The sequence below is a fragment of the Squalius cephalus genome (assembly GCF_949319135.1).
Source record: "Squalius cephalus genome assembly, chromosome: 18".
In the NCBI taxonomy this organism is placed as follows: Eukaryota; Metazoa; Chordata; class Actinopteri; order Cypriniformes; family Leuciscidae; genus Squalius; species Squalius cephalus.
In genome coordinates this window covers 8595567-8616097 of record NC_137139.1, presented here as the reverse complement: position 1 = coordinate 8616097, position 20531 = coordinate 8595567, and the positions used below count along the sequence as shown (strand labels likewise).

Sequence of the window (20531 nt, the reverse complement as noted above, 5' to 3'; positions counted from 1 at the left end):
TCATGCTTTAGCATTTTCTGTCATATGGAAGTGTTAAACTTCAACTTGGACTATACCTTTCCTTGTATATACGCAAGTTTTTATATTAATATAATAAATGAACGATTATTCGACTAATCGCTAAAATGCAGGAGTGTTAGTCGACTAGGAATATCTTTAGTCGGGGGCAGCCCTAGATAAATGTCCATAAAAGTATGATATTACTATGGTACATGTCCTAAAAACATTTCATCACCATGATATATGTCCACAAAAGCATGATATTACTATGGTACATGTCCTATAAACATGTCATTATCATGATAAATGTCCATAAAAGCATGATATTACTATGGCGTATGTGCTTAAAACATGACATTACCATGAAAATGTCCATAAAAGCATGATATTACTATGGTACATGTCCTATAAACATGGCATTATCATGATAAATGTCCATAAAAGCATGATATTACTATGGTGTATGTGCTTAAAACATGGCATGCTACTTTTTAATAGCACTTGTATACAGCTATGCAAGTAACGATAACCCTCCACCCTTTTCTCACAGCGTGTTACAATACAGCACACTACATATGCTGGACGACTGTGTGACTCACTCTTACCAGTGACAGCAGAAGGCAGAGAGGAAGAAAGAGTGTGTGTGAGAGAGAGCGAGAAAAGGAAAGCAGAGTTATGTGTTGGCATGAGAGTGTGATGCCCGTTTTCCACAGGCACTTCCTCATCAGAAAACACCAGAGAAACAACAACCTCTTTTCAACCGCCATTGCAATGTTTTGCATCTTGTGCATTTTCTGAGCACCTCCAGCCGTATAAAGTCAAGAGGATTTCCTCTAGTGTTCACACTGAGCTGAATAAGCAGGTGGCTGAGTTAAATATATCTCCAACTCCGCTGTGTACAACACTTCATTATTATGTGCCCATCTGAACAGCTGTGCCCTTCTGTTAAAAATCATACTTCCCATTTGCCATCGGGACCCTCGATATTAGCCTGGGTTTATAAACACAGAGTCACTAGACAAATGCATGAAGGTCTTTGTGGTTTCTCAGTCAGTTTCAATAATAAGAGGACTTACGCTAATGTCTACAAGCATCGGATTGCAACGTGTCAAAATAAAAGCGCCCCCAATATAATCAACAAAGTCTTCCATGTCTGGTCGCATCAGCTTTCAGTTGACAGACACTGTTTTTTGCTATAAATATGATAAATGAGCAGTACTGACATACTGATATATGTAAAGTTATTCTTCTTGGTGTAAGCAACGTGCCTTTCCACCAATCGGCCCTGACCGATCCACCTTAAAACCAACTGCAAACCACAAGAGAACCTTAAAAACTTCTTCAAATGGGCCTGAAGACTCGATTACGACCATTTTGGCTCATGATGCAAACCCGATCTCATATGTTTAACTGATGTCCTGTCTTGAGTAAGCACATGTGTGTGTTCGGGTACCCAGTGCACTCACAGCATGTCCCTCATCGTGCTCCACCTTATAGCGTCGGGGCAGCGTCTCCACCTCTCTGATGTCATCCAGTGTGATGTCATTGGGGAACACAGCGAAGAGTGAGGTCACATACATGATGATGGACTTCTTATCTGGCAACTGCACCGCCACATCTGAGAAACACACACACACAGAGAGAGAGAGAGAGAGAGAGAGTAAGGGTGTGTGTGTTTATGGAGTTGCTGTATGAGGTCCCTCTGATTAGTTGTGGCTCATGTGAACTTGTGTTCAGGAAAAGCCATGTAATCCAATCAAGTCCAGATGATTAGACCCAGGATCTGGGCTCTGGAATGTCCTGGACCTCGGTTTGTTGACTGGCATTATTTCAATGGTTCGACTCAGATTCCCCGCTTCAGGCGTAAATAGCAATCTATGGCCAGATCTCCATATAAGGCCAGCATTAAGTCAGATGAATATGATGGTCAAGCACTTTAAAGATTCTGTCGACTAGGTGAATTTCGGCTAAACTGTGTTCGAAAAAGGTTGATTGTCCATTAGATATGGCTTAGTGTGACTGTCTAGTTGCAAAGGCTGTGATTTAATCAAGTATATGCGCTGCGTGTTTCAGAGCGAAGCACAGCACTGTGCTCTTGCATGTCAGCAGCTCATGATAGTTTAGGATCTCAATCTGCATCAAACCATCTTCCCAAACTTGCAATGAGAAGCATTTCTCAAACAAAAAGACAAGCTTTAATGGCCCTCGGAGGTTTGCTAATAAAATAAATGTTCGCTGGTTTAACTTTTGAACGTGACAATTAAGACTTTTTGTAATGTTACAGTTGTAATATAATAAAATGAACATATTAAATTACAATTAATATAATAAAATATTTTTTTATTTTAAAATATTATTTACTTTTTTAATTAAAAACAAAAATTTTCAAAGGAAAATATTACAATAGAAATATTTATTTTTAGTAATTTTAAAAATGTAGTAATATATATATATATATATATATATATATATATATATTTTTTTTTTTATTAAACTTATTTATTAATTTATAATTTAATCATTTATTATTATTATTATTATTACTACTACTACTACTATTTCCCTTTTTATAACACTATTTATATAAAATCACAAAATTTGGGCCATATTTACAGCCCAACAAAGTCAACCAAGATTTTTTTTTTTTTTTTTTTTTTTAATCGCATTATAAACGCAATCACACGTTATCAGAAAAATAAAAATAAAAATTGAAAAAATAGATTTTCCCCCAAATCGTGCCTATTGTCTAATGTAAATAGTGTAGCAATGTATGAAGTCCACTACAGAAGTCACTTTCAAACCAAGTATTTCCTTTGCCCTCATGCGAAATTTCTGATTACATGGATATCTATTTAAATGACAGAATTTCATCAGTAAACATTTGCCGAACAATGAAAAGTTCATAGTTCGATGTCCTTCTGATCCGGAGAAGTTCTGGAGCCACGATGCTTCTTTACCTTCTGGATCCAGAAGTCTCTCAATGTTGAGCTGATCTTTGGCGAATGTGAACGCGTGGTCCAGCCTCTCGACCGGGGTAAGATGAGCCACTTCCTCCCAGCTGAAGCTTTGAGGCCTGGAACAGAGTTCATACATGGGATTAGCAGAGTCTAAAAGAGCGTTCACACATGAACCTGAAGTCATTCACCGTCAATGAGAGCTGGATTGCGAGTTGTCCTGTGAGTTAAAACTCACTTCTAAATATTAGGCAGGCACTTGCATTTTAACACTTTTCAGAAACAGAACTGTGTGTGAACATGCGTATTGAGGACTGAAAACCAGATTCTGCTGTAAGTCTGGATGAAGCTCACAGGCCGAGAAGAGCTTGAAGACATACAAGCAGGTCCACATGAATCTACAGTGTGTCTGCAAACATGAAACAACTCATAGTCAAACATCCTCCTTTCCTCGGTGTTTGGTTGTTAAATATTTGCTAATCTGATAATGCTTTCAGCTGCCAATAAGAGTGTAGTACTAAGATGTGTTTAACACACTTTGTTTAAACCTATTACGCAGATTTTACCACAAAAACCAGAGCAGAAAATGTGGAAAAGGTCTGTGGATTACATCTGGGCCTACCGACTTGATCTCAATCCCTTCGTCTGCAAACATTTCATATTACTTACATAAATGAATGAAGATGTAAATGTGCAAACATGTATTAAATCCTCTGAGAATCAGAAGCATTTTCTGATAATGAACTCAGGTTCTCTGAGATGTTGTTGTGTCTACCTTATCTGTGATGTTACATTACAATTCAAAATAAAAGCCTCATACACACTGCTGTGTGTGTGTATGTGTGTGTGTGTGTGTGTGTGTGTGTGTGTGTGTGTGTGTGTGTGTGTGTGTGTGTGTCAGTTCCTGCGGCTCATGTCTGACAGACCGAACAGCTTATGAACACAAACTCTCTTGACCTCTGACCCAATCAATACGCTCCATAACCTTTCCCTAGAGACCGCGCTGACAGCAGTCTAAACATGCGCGCACTACGAGTATGTGTGTGTGTGTGTGTTACCTGAAGTGGTGTAAGATGGCGTTAAACGCGAGGCCGTCCGCCCAGCTGGTGGTGAAGTTGAGCACGTTGACGGTGTTGTAGTTACGGGTGCAGTTTCTCACCCAGCTCAGCAAAATCTTCTCACTGTTGGTCTGCTGAAGACTGGACATCACATCCTTCATGACATCCTTAACCTGCGCGCCACACACACACACACACACACACACACACACACAGGTTTGTTTGACTATATTAGTGAGGACATCTCATAGACGAATCTTACTGGATCAGTTGTTTTGTCGTGTGTTTTCTGACCTGCCAGTGCAGTATGATACTCCAGATGAGTCCGAGAGTAAGCTTATGATTCCCATCTACAATATCTGTCCCTCCGATATTCACCAGCTCCACCTGAAGGGATAAAAGAAAGATAAAAAAAAAAACTGTTCATACAACAGTTAAACAAATGTAATAAACAAAAACAAAACTCTTCAACTCTTCTTTGATTTCAAGAAATCAAAACAAAATGCAAAAATAAAACAGTGAAACAAAATAAAATAAAAAACTAAACACAAACAAGCAACAACAAAAACACAAACAAAACAAAATAACAAAAATAAAAGCAAAATACAACAACAAAACAAAATCATTAAAAAAAAACATATTTAAGTTCAAATAAAACTGAATGGATACAAAACTTGTTCTTAATGAATGTTTCCGGTTTATTGCAAAAATATCAGTACGAGTTAATCGAGGAAAAAAAAGAAAAAATGTGTACTACCATTTCACAATAAGTTTCCAATTGTTAACATTACATGAATTATACTGCATGAATTAACATGAACAATAACTAAACATCTAAAGAATTGATGGTAACACTTTCAATAAGGATCATTTGTTAACATTAGTGAATGTATTGTTTAATGTAAACAATGAAAAAAACATGTTACAGTATTTATTAATCTTTGTAAATAAAAATCCAGCTGTTCATGTTAGTTCACAGTGCATTAACTAATGTTAACAAATACAGCCTTTGATTTTAATGACGTATTAGTAAATGTTGAAATTAACATAAACACATTAATAAATGCTGTAGAAGTATCATTCATTCTTAGTTCATGTTAACTAATGTAGTTAACTAATGAACCTTATTGTAAAGTGTTACCAAAATGATGATCAATAAGTTATAACAACATATGTTTTACATTGCTTTAACTCATCAAAATAAGTTCAGCAACTTTAAACTGTTCACCCGTTGCTTTCTCACATCATTTGCATTAAAGCTCTGAAGACTTAATGCTCCATCAAACTGGAAAAATGTCCATCTCAGTTTCAGGAGCATGTAAAACCACAACTAACTAAAGTATGAAGCTCAAGGCAAGCATTTACCATTTAATTGTGTCAGTGGACTTATTTCTGATAACACCTAATATACTGTAGGTACACAACACAAAACATATAAGCTGAAACGGGTATTACAAATGCCGAAAGTCTCAAACTGTCCAGGTATTGGATGATTAATTGGCCTCTCCTATAATTATCCGAGAGCTTTCCATTCACACGGCACAGACTCCTGTGTTTTAATCTCTTAACCGACAGAAGCGGATCTCTCTCAGGCTAGTGCAGGTTCATCACACCTGGCCCAGATGTGCGCTGATCCTCCAGTGATCTCCCATAAACACCGCCACACACTGTTGACTGAATAGTTTCTGTGATTACGATGTTCAGACTCAGTTCACTCTCACTGCTGATTCAGGCTTGTGCTGGACTCTCGGAGCAAACATGACAGCTTAAGTCCAGGTATTGAGTTGTCAGTGCAGGAGTGGATAATCTCCAGTGTGATTTACACAAACTCTCACACACACACACACGTCACGGGAACGACTCGCTCACATTTCTCAGGGTTTAGATGAAGGCTGGTAATAGCAGGTTGGGAACACCTGTGTGTTTATATATTCCATATGAAGCACGCAACGGTGTTACAAGACACAGTATACAAAACATTTAACTTTTGCAATGTGACATTTTTGAGTTTAGTCGGAAATATTGTCGGTCAGGACTATCATTAACTGTGGTTATATTAGTCGTTTCAGAGGTGGGGAAAGTTATTACATACATTTTAATCAAATGTTATGATCATTATTTTTGGCAATGCTTTACAATAAGGTCCATTACAGTGTTTATTCATTTTTATTCAATGTTAAAAATCTAACAATGTTTTATTAAATGTTGAATTCTAGTGTGATTTAATAAATGTATATTATTAACAATGTTGAAAGCTGCTTTAATAAATGCTTTTTGTGAAAATTGTGGTGTTTTTATGAAGACAGTAAAATCCTTACTGTCACTTTTGATCAATTTTAATGCATCCTTGCATTATATATATATATATATATATATATATATATATATATATATATTAATGATGCCTTATATATATACATTTTAATGATGCCTCATCTGCATCATTCTTAAATGTTTTGTATTGTTTTATATTTATATATATATATATATATATATATATATATATATATATATATATATATATATATATATATATATATATATATATATATCTGTACTGTGTTGTCTCTATGGACCTCTGTGTCTTGAATAAAGTTGATTGATTGATTGATTGATTGATTGATTGATTGAGATATATATATATATATTGATATGATTGATATATAGATATATATATATATATATATATTGATATGATTGATATATATATATATATATATATATATATATATAAATATATAATATATATATAAATATATAATATATATATATATATATATATATATATATACATATACATATATATATATTATTATTCTTTTATAACATTGTATCAATATTGCATTTATTTTTTACATATTATAGCAATACTTATTTTTTCTATCGATTGCTATTTTTTCAATTCTATTGATTTGTTATTCATTTTATCACCATTTATTTAACAAAAATAAAAATAAAAATCAATATTAGTAAACTATTTTGCACCTTAGTAAACTAAAATATTGGTATCACGGCAGCACTACGTCTACCGAGGACAATGATCTGCAATATGAATGAATGTGACAGAAGGAAACATTGAGCACACTGTTAATAGCATCTGTTTGTTTGTGTGTGTGTATGTGTGTGTGTGTGTCTGTGTCTGTGTCCGACCCCAAGCCATCAGAGCATAAAGACAGAGGACATGTCAAAATGCAGAGCCCTTGCTGTCAAAACGACCCGCTAACGTCCCGAAAAAAGACACACCAGAACTGTAAACTATTTTAATTAGACTGCCCTTCCCCAGGCAGCGTCTGTCAGCTGATACGAGGCAAGGAATAAAACTAATGAGCCCAGAGTGTGTCCGACAGCAAGGAGAAACACGACTCACGCTGTTCTGGAGCAGGACCTGCAGGACTCGGTTCACGTTGTTGAGGGAGTGAACTCTGGTCGAGCCGCGCTCTTTGGTCTGAGAGAGAGAGAGACGGAGAGAGAGTTACTCCGTACAGTCACGTTTAAGAGCTTCTTCATCTCACACCAGGGAAATATTACTGGGAAAATTAAACACTTACAATGAAAATGCATGTGCACTAATAATCAACAGGTTAAAAATGATAAAGAAGACCGATGAAGATGAAGATGAAGATGAAGATGAAGATGAAGATGAAGTCTACAGCGGTCACCTCTCAGCTGTCACTCAAACTGTCTGTGTGTGTAATTCTAAAGTGTTTGGTCGAGGCTAAATATAAACGCATAGTTCAGACACATTACACTCAACCGCCATTCAAACACACACACACATATACACTCACCAGTGTGCTTCCAGTCAGTCCCTCCAGGAGGTCGAGGAGTTTTCTGCCGTCTCTCAGGTCAGAGAACATGTCTTTGATGGGCGTCTTCCCCGTCTAAAACACAGGACATTAAAGGAACATTAATACAACTCATATGTCAAGTCCTTCTTCAACAAAAAACAAGAAACCCACCGGTTTACTTACAGTGGTTCTGCATATTACTGGGATAGGGCTGTGCGATTCATCGTAATTGATTTTCGATTTTGGCTTCCAATGATTATGAAAACAAGATAATCCTGCTGTCCGTCATTAATGACAATCAAACAACAAATGACAAAGGACATCACTCGCTGATCTTGACTGAATAACTTAAGTAGCTTTAATAAGGATTAATCTATATTTAATGTCTACAGTAAGACTATGTAGTGTTATTTTACATGAGATTTTTTATTATTTTTTCCATTGTAGGCCATGCTTATCTGGATACCACCGTTAGTACGTCTTCCTGAAAAACCTAAAACACTGTTTATTTCATTTGTATTTTCGCTCCGTTTCATTTTCGTCGGTTTTGTTTGTCATTTGTTTCTTTATTCTTCTTGTATTGCTGACATGTTTACATGTCTTCTGTAACCGTTTTGAGGACTTTTCCTTACCGAGCATTGTTTTTTGCTTAAGTGCAGATAATTGTGAAATTTCAATTACATCTAAAATTACTCAAATCATGAAATAAGACTTTAATCATATCAAACTGACCAATAATCATGATTTCAATACTGACCGAAAACAATTGTGATTTAGATTTTTTTCCCGTAATCGAGGCGCCCTTGAGGATATACAACATTTTAACATCTGAACAATGACATGCAGGGACATCCCACCTCTCCCAGAAGGTCCGGGAGTCTCCCGAATATTGATAGCGGCTCCCTGAATTATATAAAATATCCCTGAAATCGAGCAAGCGAGAGAGAAACCCTGTTTCCACCAGATATTAAGATGATGTTCCGGTGAACCGATCATAAGTGGTCAGCTAAGACTCATTACCGTTATAACGTTACACTTGTGTTCGGACTTTGTTTCATCACACTGAACTACTTTCGCCGCACAAATACTATTGAGTGAACGAACCCGTTAGGCAGCTTACGAGAATGAATATGATGTAGTGTAATGTATTATTAATTTCTTTACTACTGTATTCATAGTATATTCATAGAGTGGGATGCTTTTGTGCGTGTCCCCCTTCACATGAAAGTTTAAACAGGGTGCTCTCATTCATTATCATTAATTATGCGAGAGAGTGATTATCCCGAGACTGACCTCAGACACCAAACGGATCATTAAAACATGACTGCTGTATTTTCAGTGTACTTATGCAAATCAGCCTCCGTGATTCAAACAGATCGTTTCAATCCGGGCTTCTGATTGGTTATTGCAGACAGAAAACTTGTTACAATTTAAAATAAGGGAAGTGTAATTTATTCCTGAGATCAAAGCTGAATTTTCAGCATCATTACTCCAGTCTTCAGAGTCACATGATTCTTCAGAAATCACTCTAATATGAGGATTTGAGGCTCAAGAAACATTGTTGGTATTGACTAAATTCACAATACACTGCAGAACGAGTGGAGGAACACGAAGGCTTCAGAGGTCTGCCAGAGCTTGAGGAGACCAGCATGAGCGGGGATCTTCGCTTACCTTGGAGAACTGAGCGTTGATCCACTTCGTGAAGGTCTTCTTCTGTACGGCATCATGTTCGTCTGAAAGAGGAAGGAAACACGAGAGAGAGAGAGAAAGTTACAACAGATTTTACGGAGCGTGGGCGATATGACCAAAATCTTATTTCACTACAACGATGCATTTCACGAGATACTCTAGCTATATTTGTTGGAAAAAATAATAACTAAGAAGCTAATTACAAACCAAAGGGACTTTAAAATATAACAAAAACATGAATTAAACAACTTAGCTTTTTCAGGTACAATAGATTTATTTATTGAGGAGTTAGAAACAGTACAGAAATGAACAGAAATACTAAATATTGACAGAAATAAATACAACCCAAATGAAAGTGTCCCATTTGTCACTGCATGTAAACTGACACATTTTCTTTATATTATAGCTGGCCGCACAATTACTAAAACAGCCCAGCATATTTCTGTAGAATTCAAACACAAAGTTCTACACATACTGTGTGTGTGTAGATATAATCCTTTCATCTACCAATAAAAGTGTGTTACCACCAACAATGCCTAATGACTTCTGCAGACTTTCCACCACAAAATACTCTGCAAATGCCATGTGGGGCTGCTCATGACTAGAGGCCTTTAAACTAGTTACTCATTGACAACGTTTAAACCGCAAGATACCTGGAGGTGCAAGTCAAGTATGGGACCAATAAGATGCTTCCTTGGACCTGTCAATCAAAGCTGACCCACGACAGGAGGAGGCGGAGTCTGTCTAACGCAGGATCAAGTCAAAACTTTACAGCAATGTGTCTGTTGTGTATATATCCCTGTCTGAAAACAGAGCCTGTGAGAGATCCTGTTACCAAAGGACAAGATTCCCACCCACACACACACACACACACACACACACACGCAAAAGAGTGTTCATAACAAAAATCACTGTGTAAACCAGCTTGAACTCCAGAGGGATCAAAGGTTAAGACCACCAGCCTGCCGGGTCGCCTGATCTTTGGTGTGGGTGTGTGTGTGGGTGTGTGTGTGTGTGTGTGTGTGTGTGTGTGTGTGTGTGTGTGTGTGTGTGTGTGTGTGTGTGTGTGTGTGTGTGTGTGTGTGGATGAGGGCCAGAAAGTCAGGAATGCACTGCAGGCAAGAGAGACGGTGTGAAGGAGAGTACACCACAACACACACATAACACACACAGCCCACCTAGCAGTGCTACATCTATCACACACAGGAAGAAACAGATCATCATCATTGTCAACAATGCAATGTCACCGCTCATCTTTACACACACTCTGCACAACAGCTCTGAATGGTCAAAAAAGGTGTTCAGGTAATAGTTTATATATATATGACAATTAAATAGTGACATTAAATAGTTTTAAAATATTTCCATTGCGTAATGCAAAATATAAGAATCATTCTCATTACCAAAATGTAAAAAAAAAAAAAACTCATTACTGTAATGCAAAAAAAAACGTATTCTCATTACCGTAATGTTTAAAAAAAAAAATGCATTCGCATTACCGTAATGCAAAAATAACCTTGTACTATTATGTAAACAAAAAAAACAAAAAAAACAAAAACAATACTAAATACAAAAAAACTCACCATTAGTGTGTTGTTAAAAATTGGTAATGAAATGAAAAAAAATATATCTTTCACATTACTTAATGCAAAATAACTCGGTCTCCTTACCGTAAAAAAAAAAAAAAAAAAAAAAAAATTATTATTACTATAATGTAAAAAAGAAAATCTCATTCTCATTACTGTAATGCAAAAAAAAAAAAAAAACTGTCTCAGTGCGAAGCCAAAGGTCTCATTCTTTGATCTCATATTTACAAAATAAATAAATACATGAATAAATAAATAAACAAATACAGTATATATACATAATTAAAATTAATTTACACACCACGATCAGAAACATGCAATGAACAACACACACATCCTGCTCTATCACACACAAGCAAACACTTGCCTTTTATCTAAACCCTGACATTCCTAGAGTGACTCTACAGCCCCACGCTCCACAAACACTGTGTGTGTGTGTGTGTGTGTGTGTGTGTGTGTGTGTGTGTGTGTGTGTGTGTGTGTGTGTGTGTGTTATATCTGAGTGTCCATCAAACTGCGCTGTTCATCGCTCCCTGACTGACTGAAGGCATGTGTGCCATGAATTACTTTAGCAATCCAGAGACAATCTGAGGCCAAAGTTCACGAAGCACCATCACAAAACTGTCATTAGGAGACTAATGATCTCCATGATTAGGAACAGGGCTCGGTTTAACAGCACTTTCAATGGGTACACTATTCCCATAAACGTATTAATAAAGGAAGGACCTTATATAGACACAAGAATATTGTATATCTCAAACTCATTTAAAAACAACTAAAAATTACAGTGTGTGTTCATTTCGCTAGCTAGCTAGATGCGTGCTTGTTTCTGTGCATTTTGATCACGGCTGTGCAGTAACTGATTATATGAGATGATATGGGACATTCCATAATGCATAAAATTCCCATAATTGAGGCGGTGGATCCACCTCCACCGTGAGCTCCTGCCCGAGCTTGTCTGAAGGCAGACGGAGAAACAGATCAAGGAAAACACTCGTTTACTAAAAGGAATTCAAAAACACAGTCATATCATAAACAATATGACTTCTGAAGTAAAAGTTTGATGTGCCAGTCCACCCAGAACATTTACTGAAACTAAACTGCAAAAACGACTCAATCAGAAGAAATCATCTTGGTCATGACATCACAAACTCATTAGCATATGACCGCTCACATTTACATATCCAAACCTACTCAGAATTCAGCAACTTGACCCGCTCTGATGAACATTATCACAATGGTACAGCACCAAGTAAGCACGACGGAGCCAATCACAGCGGAGGTAATTTGTATATAAAATTCTTAAAGGCACAGTAGCCAAAATTGTTTCAGAATAAATTTTCAGCCAAAAGACTATTAGAAATATTGCTGTAAAGCATCAATACAGTCCCTTTAAAAAGCAAACAGAGTTAATATTTTGCAATATTATTATTTAGGGTCAGGGAAACCCGAAAACTTTGGGTGAGAGACTGTGACCATTTAAGAGGTTACACCTGCACGCTCATGGAAAACATGCTTTTTTAAACTAGATCTTTATTGTAAATGACTTTTAGCAGTGAAATCTAACTGGCTAAAACACACTTGGATTCATTAAAAATATATATATATTACATCGGTTGCACGTTTATTTAATGTTTTCTCAACAATTAATTTATCTACGTTCTTGTTGCCTAATTTATGCATGTCAAATGAACATGATTTATGCATTTTATGTCACGTGAGCTCATGTAAATTTAACATGACGTATGTTTTAAATGAAAGCTTTATCCAGTATATGCAGTGGCGTTTCAATAAAAAAAGTAAAATTAAAATAAACCTGATAAAAACTGCAATAGTTGAAAATACAATCATAGTTCTACAATCATGTCGAAAATATGAAATGCATGTTTATAAAATTCAACAGCCTCCCGATTGCCCTTTTTTCTCAAATGCTCAGTTCTGAAAACAGTCATACACACACACACACAACCATCACTACAGTACAGATACACACACACACTTGTACATAGTGAAAAATACAGTTCTATAGTCGCCTACCTCTGAGTTTCATACTGTGTGTAGCCATTGAGTCATAAACCAACAGATGATGGAGAAAAGCAAAGAGAGAACAAAACAAGTTATCCAGTCCAACTAAACATTCCTCTCTCCTCTACACTCACTTACACACAGAGAGAGAGAGAGAGAGAGAGAGAGAGAGAGAGAGAGAGAGAGAGAGAGAGAGAGAGAGAGAGAGAGAGAGAGAGAGAGAGAGAGAGAGAGGTGGGCAGTGGGCATGTATGTTGTGCTCCACTGGTAGAACACACACACGTCTCTGTGGAACGGCATCCCAGCATGCACAGGAGCGAGAGCATGACCGACTCTGTGGGTCACCCTGACAACCATATGCCAGGTCACCGTGACGACATAAGGGAATGTGATGGAATGGAATTTTGGAACTATAAACTTTCTTTGAAGAATAACTCAGAAAATCTAACTTTTGTAAAACACTCCCCCAGTCTGCCACAGAAAGCCCTGCCTCAAACACACAGCACTGGTTGAGTCAATGTTGCTCTGCCAGGCTTGTTTTGATTGCTTTGTATTTTTTATTATATTATTAGAGACTGGAATATACACATTAGCATATATATACACTGTCGTTCAAAAGTTTTGGATCGGTAAGATTTTTAATGTTTTTTAAAGAAGTCTCTTCTGCTCACCAAGGCTGCATTTATTTGATTAAAAATACAGTAATATTGTGAAATATTATTACAATTTAAAACTGCTGTTTTCTACGTGAAAATATAGTAAAGTGTAATTTATGTGTCACATGATCCTTCAGAAATCATTGCAATATGATGATTTGAATAGTGGTTAAAAAAACAGCATTTATCGGAAATAGAAAGCTTTTGTAACATTAAACACTACCGTTCAAAAGTTTGGGGTCAGTAAGAATTTATTTTTATTTCATTTTTGGGGAAATAAATAAAATAAATCAATACTTTTGTTCATCAAGGATGAATTAAACTGATCAAAAGTTACAGTAAAGACATTTATAATGTTACAAACGATTATATTTCAAATCAATGCTGATCTTTTAAACTTTCTATTCATCAAAGAATCCTGAAAATTGTACAGACGAACTGAAAAAAATGATTTGTTGAATTTAATACATTTTTTTTTTATGGTAAGTGGTTGCACACAATTGATTTTAGCTACATTTAAACAAATGCATTAAGTTGAACTAAAAGTAAAAGTTCAACTTAATGCATTTGTTTAAATGTAGCTAAAATCAATTGTGTGCAACCACTTACCATAAAAAAAAATGTATTAAATTCAACAAATCATTTTTTTCAGTGTACCCGTTACCACACACCCAAAACAGTCACATAAACTATTATACACACAAACATGACAAAGACACACAAACATCCAACAATAACTCAACTGTCTTCACAGACACACACCTACTGTTCCAACACACAGACTGATGACTCTACAGTCTCTAAATGTGTGTGTTCAAGCACAGCTTAAGAATATCCAGAGTCGAATTGCAGCTGAAACACAAAATACGAAAAGTGCAAAAGCGTTTGCTGAATCAGGAAGTAAAAGATTGTGCGCTTACCTAACAGAGGAAAAGAAAACTTCTTCCTGTGCTTTCTGAAAAAGCTGCGCTTTCTCCACGGCAACCACTTACTCATGTTCATAACGTCTGCTCCATAAAGGAGGAGAACGAGAGGATGGGGAGATATACAGAGGAAAACAACATACAGGAACTTCAAAAGATGTCTGAGAAGAGTGATGCTGCTGGGTGCAATGCATGCTGGGAGTAAACAGAGAGAACCTGTGATGGGTTCCTCTCAAACCGGTGCCTGTCAATCACATGAAATTCACATCCTGTCAGAGTGACGCACAGACATCTGACAGAAACACACACAATAAAACACCCAGAAAAGAGAGTAAACACACACAGGGCACTAGAAGCAATCATGCTAAAAATAACATCAACTTCCCGTTTTCTTTTTTTAAACACACACGACTGAAACGTTTCTTACTCTTACACACAGACTGGTTCCTAGATGAAGTCATGAAGAGACTACAGCTGTGTCTCAAAACCTAGACATTTTAGCAGGAATACACATCTCAGATCTTTGCATGCTCACACTGGCTAAAACATATCCAGCTACAGTAACCACAAAACCAAGCATATTTTGGGGACATATTTTATATTTTAAAACCACAGATGCAGAAAATCCCACTATATATTTGCAGAGCATTTGGGGGCTATTACATGGATAAAAGATGGATAGGCACAAAACTAGCAAGCTAGTAACCTCAAAATCTTGCAAGCTAGCATATTAGCGAGTAGCCTGACTGGAAAGTGCTATAGGCACAAAACTAGCAAGCTAGTAACATCAAAATCTTGCAAGCTCGAATTTTAAAAAGTCACCTAACTAGAAAGAGTCATATGCTAAAAACCTAGCAAGCTATTAACTTCAAAACCTTGCTCACTAGCATAGCGAGTCGCCTGACTAGAACGTGTCAAAGGCACAAAATGATCAAGCTAGTAACCGACAAAACCTTGCATGTTAACATATTAGCGAGTCGCCTGACTAGAAAGTGTTATAGGCACAAAATTAGCAAGCCAGTAAACTCAGAATCTTGCAAGCTCGCATTTTAAAAAGTCACCTAACTCAGGGCTGCCAACTTTTGAGTTTAGCTTGGAGTGAGATTTTTTGTGTGTGTGTGTGTGGGGGGGGGGGGGGGGGGGGGGGGGGGTGGATGTGGATGTAATTGTGATTGTCAAAACATTTGTACAATGACTGGTAGGATACAGTTTTTATTATTGCTTGACAAAAAATTCAAGATTTCAATTCCATTCTTGTGATTTGATTCCGATTTTGATTCAATATTGACTAATTTGGATACATGTTTATTTGAAATTTTATTTAAAAAAATTATCTCACCTAATGCTGTAAACATAGAGGGCCCAATCTGCTGGTATTATTAAAGGTTAAAAATAACAAATTAAATTAAATAATGCAGTTTTTGTTATAATAACAATTATTTAATGACATAAGTAAAAATATAATAAATATGTAATATAGTGCTCAGCAAAATCTCCTCTCTAGCTATTTTTTCTATTCAATTAACATGCTATGGTCATTAAATGGCTCTCCTGAGGTAAATGAAACGTTATGTGACATAATTGTTCTCCTGCTGTTATATTGACCTCTTTCCGTGGTTGAAAAACACAAATTGGTCGATATTATGTATACTTTCGGTAAGTTGTACTGCATCTTTAAATAAAAAAGTAACAGATGATCGGTTCACGTGCACTTGAACTGAGGCGCTCAGCGATCTGTCACGTCACATTTACAAGCGCCAAACGTATTTTTGTCTGAATTTCGTAATAAAATTGACGAAATCTAAGAGCTGAGAATTAGTTTAATATTAAAATTAGGTTACCTCTTTGCTCCGCAATTTTTCTGTGCGTGAGAAAATGGATGTGTGGCGTGAGAGCGTGTGAAAAGTGTCAATTGCGTGAGTCTCACGCTCAGTGCGTGAGAGTTGGCAGCCCTGACCTAACTAGAAAGAGTCATATGGCAAATAGCTAGCAAGCTATTAACGTCAAAACCTTGCTCACTAGCATAGCGAGTCGCCTGACTAGAAAGTGTCAAAGGCACAAAACGATCAAGCTAGTAACCGACAAAACCTTGCATGTTAACATATTAGCGAGTAGCTTGACTATAAATATGCACAAACCTAGCAAGCTAGTAACCTCGACACCTTGCTCTTTAGCATATTAGCATGTCACCTGAGTGACATAGGCACAAAACTAGCAAGCTAGGAACCTCGGCACCTTGCAAGCTAGCATTTAAACAAGTCGCCTGATATCGAGCGGACCCCATAGACTGCATTGGTGGGCATCACAGGTGTGAAGTGCATTTTTAAAATGTAGCAAAATAGCCACCTAGGCACTATTTTGGGCTTCCCGGGTGCAAAAATAATGTATAGGTAGACCACATGTTCTCCACTAATTTCTTGAGTCCCAGAGCACCATCTGCTGTGTTCCTATCGGGCACGAATGACTCATTACGGTTCGGGCAGGGCAGAGTAAATATCCGAGTCACTGCATGGGGTCTGAAAACACATGGCCTATGGATTCATTTGTTGACTCTGCTGTCCTCTGAGGTGTGACGAAGGTCAGGATGTGCTACAAACAACTGAACACACACACACACACACGGAACAGGAACAGAAAGAACAGCAGGAAGGTTGTTTTCACTTTCATTTTCACTTTCCAGTGCCTGTGAATGAAGGAAACGAGGTTGGGTTATCTCACGTGACGTCCCTGGCTGTAAGGAGCTGTCAAAAGTCCAAAGACAAAAAAAAACGTGAATTTCTCAGCCTAGGTTACACGGAAAACGAGTAAACATTGTTCATTTGCATATACTACCAAGGTCATAGATCTGTTGAGTCAGACTCTAAACACTGCAGCAGGGTTACAGTGAAGAAAGAGAGATGTGGTGATCTGGACTGAGCAGTGGAACAGGGCGTGGAGTGGTGCATGCTGGGAGTCACTTTACCCTAATAACACACACTACGCCCTCTTTGTCCCTCCATTCTGAGAGCATTAGAGAGGGAAAATGTGAAAGTCCAGGCCTTTCAGATGACCGTTCACCACTGAAGTCCAATGCTCATAAAAAAATGACACTAAATCGGTCCACTCAACTGCCCTTAATAAGTACCAACATCTCCATTTTATATTTTGCAGTTGACTTGCTGATGGTTTCTTTTATGTTTTTGTTTTCTAATTTGTGAATTTCGTTTGCATTTCAGGGAGCAGTTCAGGAAAGGAACGGTTCACACAAAAGTAAATATTTTGACATAATTTACTCACCCTTGTGACATTATAAACTGGTATGACTTGATATAAATGCACTTTAAAAGTTATTTGCTGAAGATCTTCCCCTCCGTCACAGCTCATGCATGTTACTGCATATTCAAACATGTACGAACCATAAGAGTCATACAGGTTTGGAACAACATTAAACTGAGAACTGTTCTTTCAACTTACTTAGATGTTACATTTAATTATTTTTGAATAATTCAAATATATAATAGATGTAGTAGTAAAATAATTTATCCTAATGTAATTAATAGTTTGTCTGAATAGTTGATAGCATGTCCTCATAATGTAGGGGGCGTGGCCTGAAACCTGAAAACACACTGCAATATAAAGACTTCGGGTCTTCATAATCAGTTGGCGTGTAACACAGTCATTCCTAATAGACACTTTGGTGGGTTGAATTTTATATATAATATATACATTTTTCAATTGTAGTCTTTTAATAAGGCATCTGGAATAATAAACCAAGTGCATTGATTTTTCTATATCGATACTGAAATATCTGAAATGCTTCTAACACTCATTTTCCACAGAATAGACACATGACACCATCTGCTCTTTCTCTCTCTCTCTTCTCTCCTACAGCGAGTGACACACAAACCCGCCTCCACTCACTCACGCGTTTCATTTGATCCAGATGAATAGTGTTACTGTTACAGGGCTTGAATTTAGGCGTGGGATTGCGTGCATTGCACATAATTTACTCATTCCTGCACATTTTGTGATCACACCCCAAAGTGAGCCGTCGTTCAGTACTAAATTGAGTTCTTTTTATTGTCCTTAAACAGTGAAATACACACAAAATAATGATGTCAAATGCCACAGTCAGTTATGTTATAAGTGAACGTAAACCGTTGAGAAAGAAAACGCATGAGTATCAGTGTAATGGATCTGTGTGTCAGGTCTTAAAGTGACAGCAGCCTAATAAACCTGCTGCCAAATCATGAGATAACATTAATAATATCTATAAGGCAGTTTTTCCCCATGGTATCGATGTCAGGATTGTGGAAATGCTGAGTGGCGAGTAACTTTGGAAAGCCACAAGTCACAGTGGCTGGTGAGCAAAAAAGTTAATGTCAAGAAGACCTGCTCATAATGTACTTCAGACCAGTACACAAACACACAGAGAGAGAGAGAGAGAGAGAGAGAGAGAGAGAGAGAGAGAGAGAGAGAGAGAGAGAGAGAGAGAGAGAGAGAGAGAGAGAGAGAGAGAGAGAGAGAGAGAGAGAGAGAGAGAGAGAGAGAGAGAGAGAGAGAGAGAGTTTACATATTATCCAAAGCAGAAGTTCAATCAAATCTGAAGTGTTCTCTACTAAGTTCACTGGCCTTTAGAACAAATTAACTGTGTGTGTGTGTGTGTGTGTGTGTGTGTGTGTGTGTGTGTGTGTGTGTGTGTGTGTGTGTGTGTGTGTGTGTGTGTGTGTGTGTGTGTGTGTGTGTGTGTGTGTGTGTGTGTGTGTGTGTGGAGAGAGAGAGAGAATGACAGTGTGTAATGAGTTATGTGTGTTAGTGGAACAGCCATTGGAAAACCGCAGTGAATCATTCCACATACCCCAACCTGTAGCCGTTCAGTGGATGTGAAATCACACACACACACACACACACACACACACACACGTTTCAAAACTTTATTTATATATTGTTATACTGTTATACAAATGAGGATGTCTCCAAAAGGAGGTTGTCAGGTTTAGCTCACTTCTGGGTACAGATACTTATGGGTACAGTGTCTCAAAATATGGTTAAGTAGGTACACACACACACACACACACAATCTCTCCATAATGACAGCTCTGAGTATATGAATATAGACTTTCCATTTCTCAGCTCACCACACCCTCCTCAGATATTCACACACACACACACACACACACACACACACACACACACACACACACACACGGGTGGTGACATCAGTTACCATGAGAGAATGCAGGAACGTTTTATTTCTCTGCATTTCTGCTATCCTTCCTTAATCCTTTCTTGTCTCTTCACTGCTTGTGCTCTTATTAGTGCTGTTTACCAAGTCAAACATCATCACAACTGCTCATACATATGGCAGTGGTTTGACCAAATCCTAAACCGAAGTAACTTCAAGGCCTGTTCACACCAAGACGAATGTTCGGCGAAAATAATAAACATCTGTATGGAGAAGTGTTCAACTCTCTTTCCCAACACTAAACCACTATAGGCATAAACACACACTTTCAGGCATTTCATACGCATACACTTTCATGCGCACTAAATATTTACAGAAAATGACGGAGAGATGTCACAATTTTGACAGTATATTGATTGTTTATGTTGCTACGGGTGTTGTGCAGCGATACACAGATCTGTTACTAACCATACTTTATGGTAAATACATAAAACATTGCTAAATATTAAAGCATCAGCATCAAGGACCATCCATTTTATAATAATATTTATTTCAAAATGAAGTGGCCACTGAATAGCTGCTTCCCTCTCAGTGTCAGATGAATAACACAATTCACTCTGAGGGTGTAAATCAGGTCTACATTTTTCACACGGTGACGTTTAGCGTGGACACACACACACACACACAC

At 37.3% G+C, this 20531-nt stretch overlaps 1 protein-coding gene across 7 annotated transcripts in view; it reads right to left on the bottom strand.

Annotated features, from left to right (window-relative positions):
• utrn (utrophin) overlaps positions 1-20531 on the bottom strand; it is a gene marked incomplete at its 3' end in the record, with an annotated part of 238761 nt that overhangs the window by 206163 nt on the left and 12067 nt on the right. For 5 of the 7 annotated variants that reach the window (XM_079849569.1, XM_079849573.1, XM_079849571.1 and 2 more), the window contains exons 3-9: positions 9472-9533; positions 7801-7893; positions 7380-7457; positions 4307-4399; positions 4013-4185; positions 2958-3073; positions 1467-1618 (exon numbers count right to left, since the gene is read on the bottom strand). In XM_079849569.1, the coding sequence (XP_079705695.1) occupies positions 1467-1618; positions 2958-3073; positions 4013-4185; positions 4307-4399; positions 7380-7457; positions 7801-7893; positions 9472-9533 (767 nt within the window). Of the gene's footprint in view, positions 1-1466; positions 1619-2957; positions 3074-4012; positions 4186-4306; positions 4400-7379; positions 7458-7800; positions 7894-9471; positions 9534-13112; positions 13228-14676; positions 14864-20531 lie in introns of those variants that run through there. The other 2 variants (XM_079849570.1, XM_079849572.1) reach the window with 2 other exon arrangements.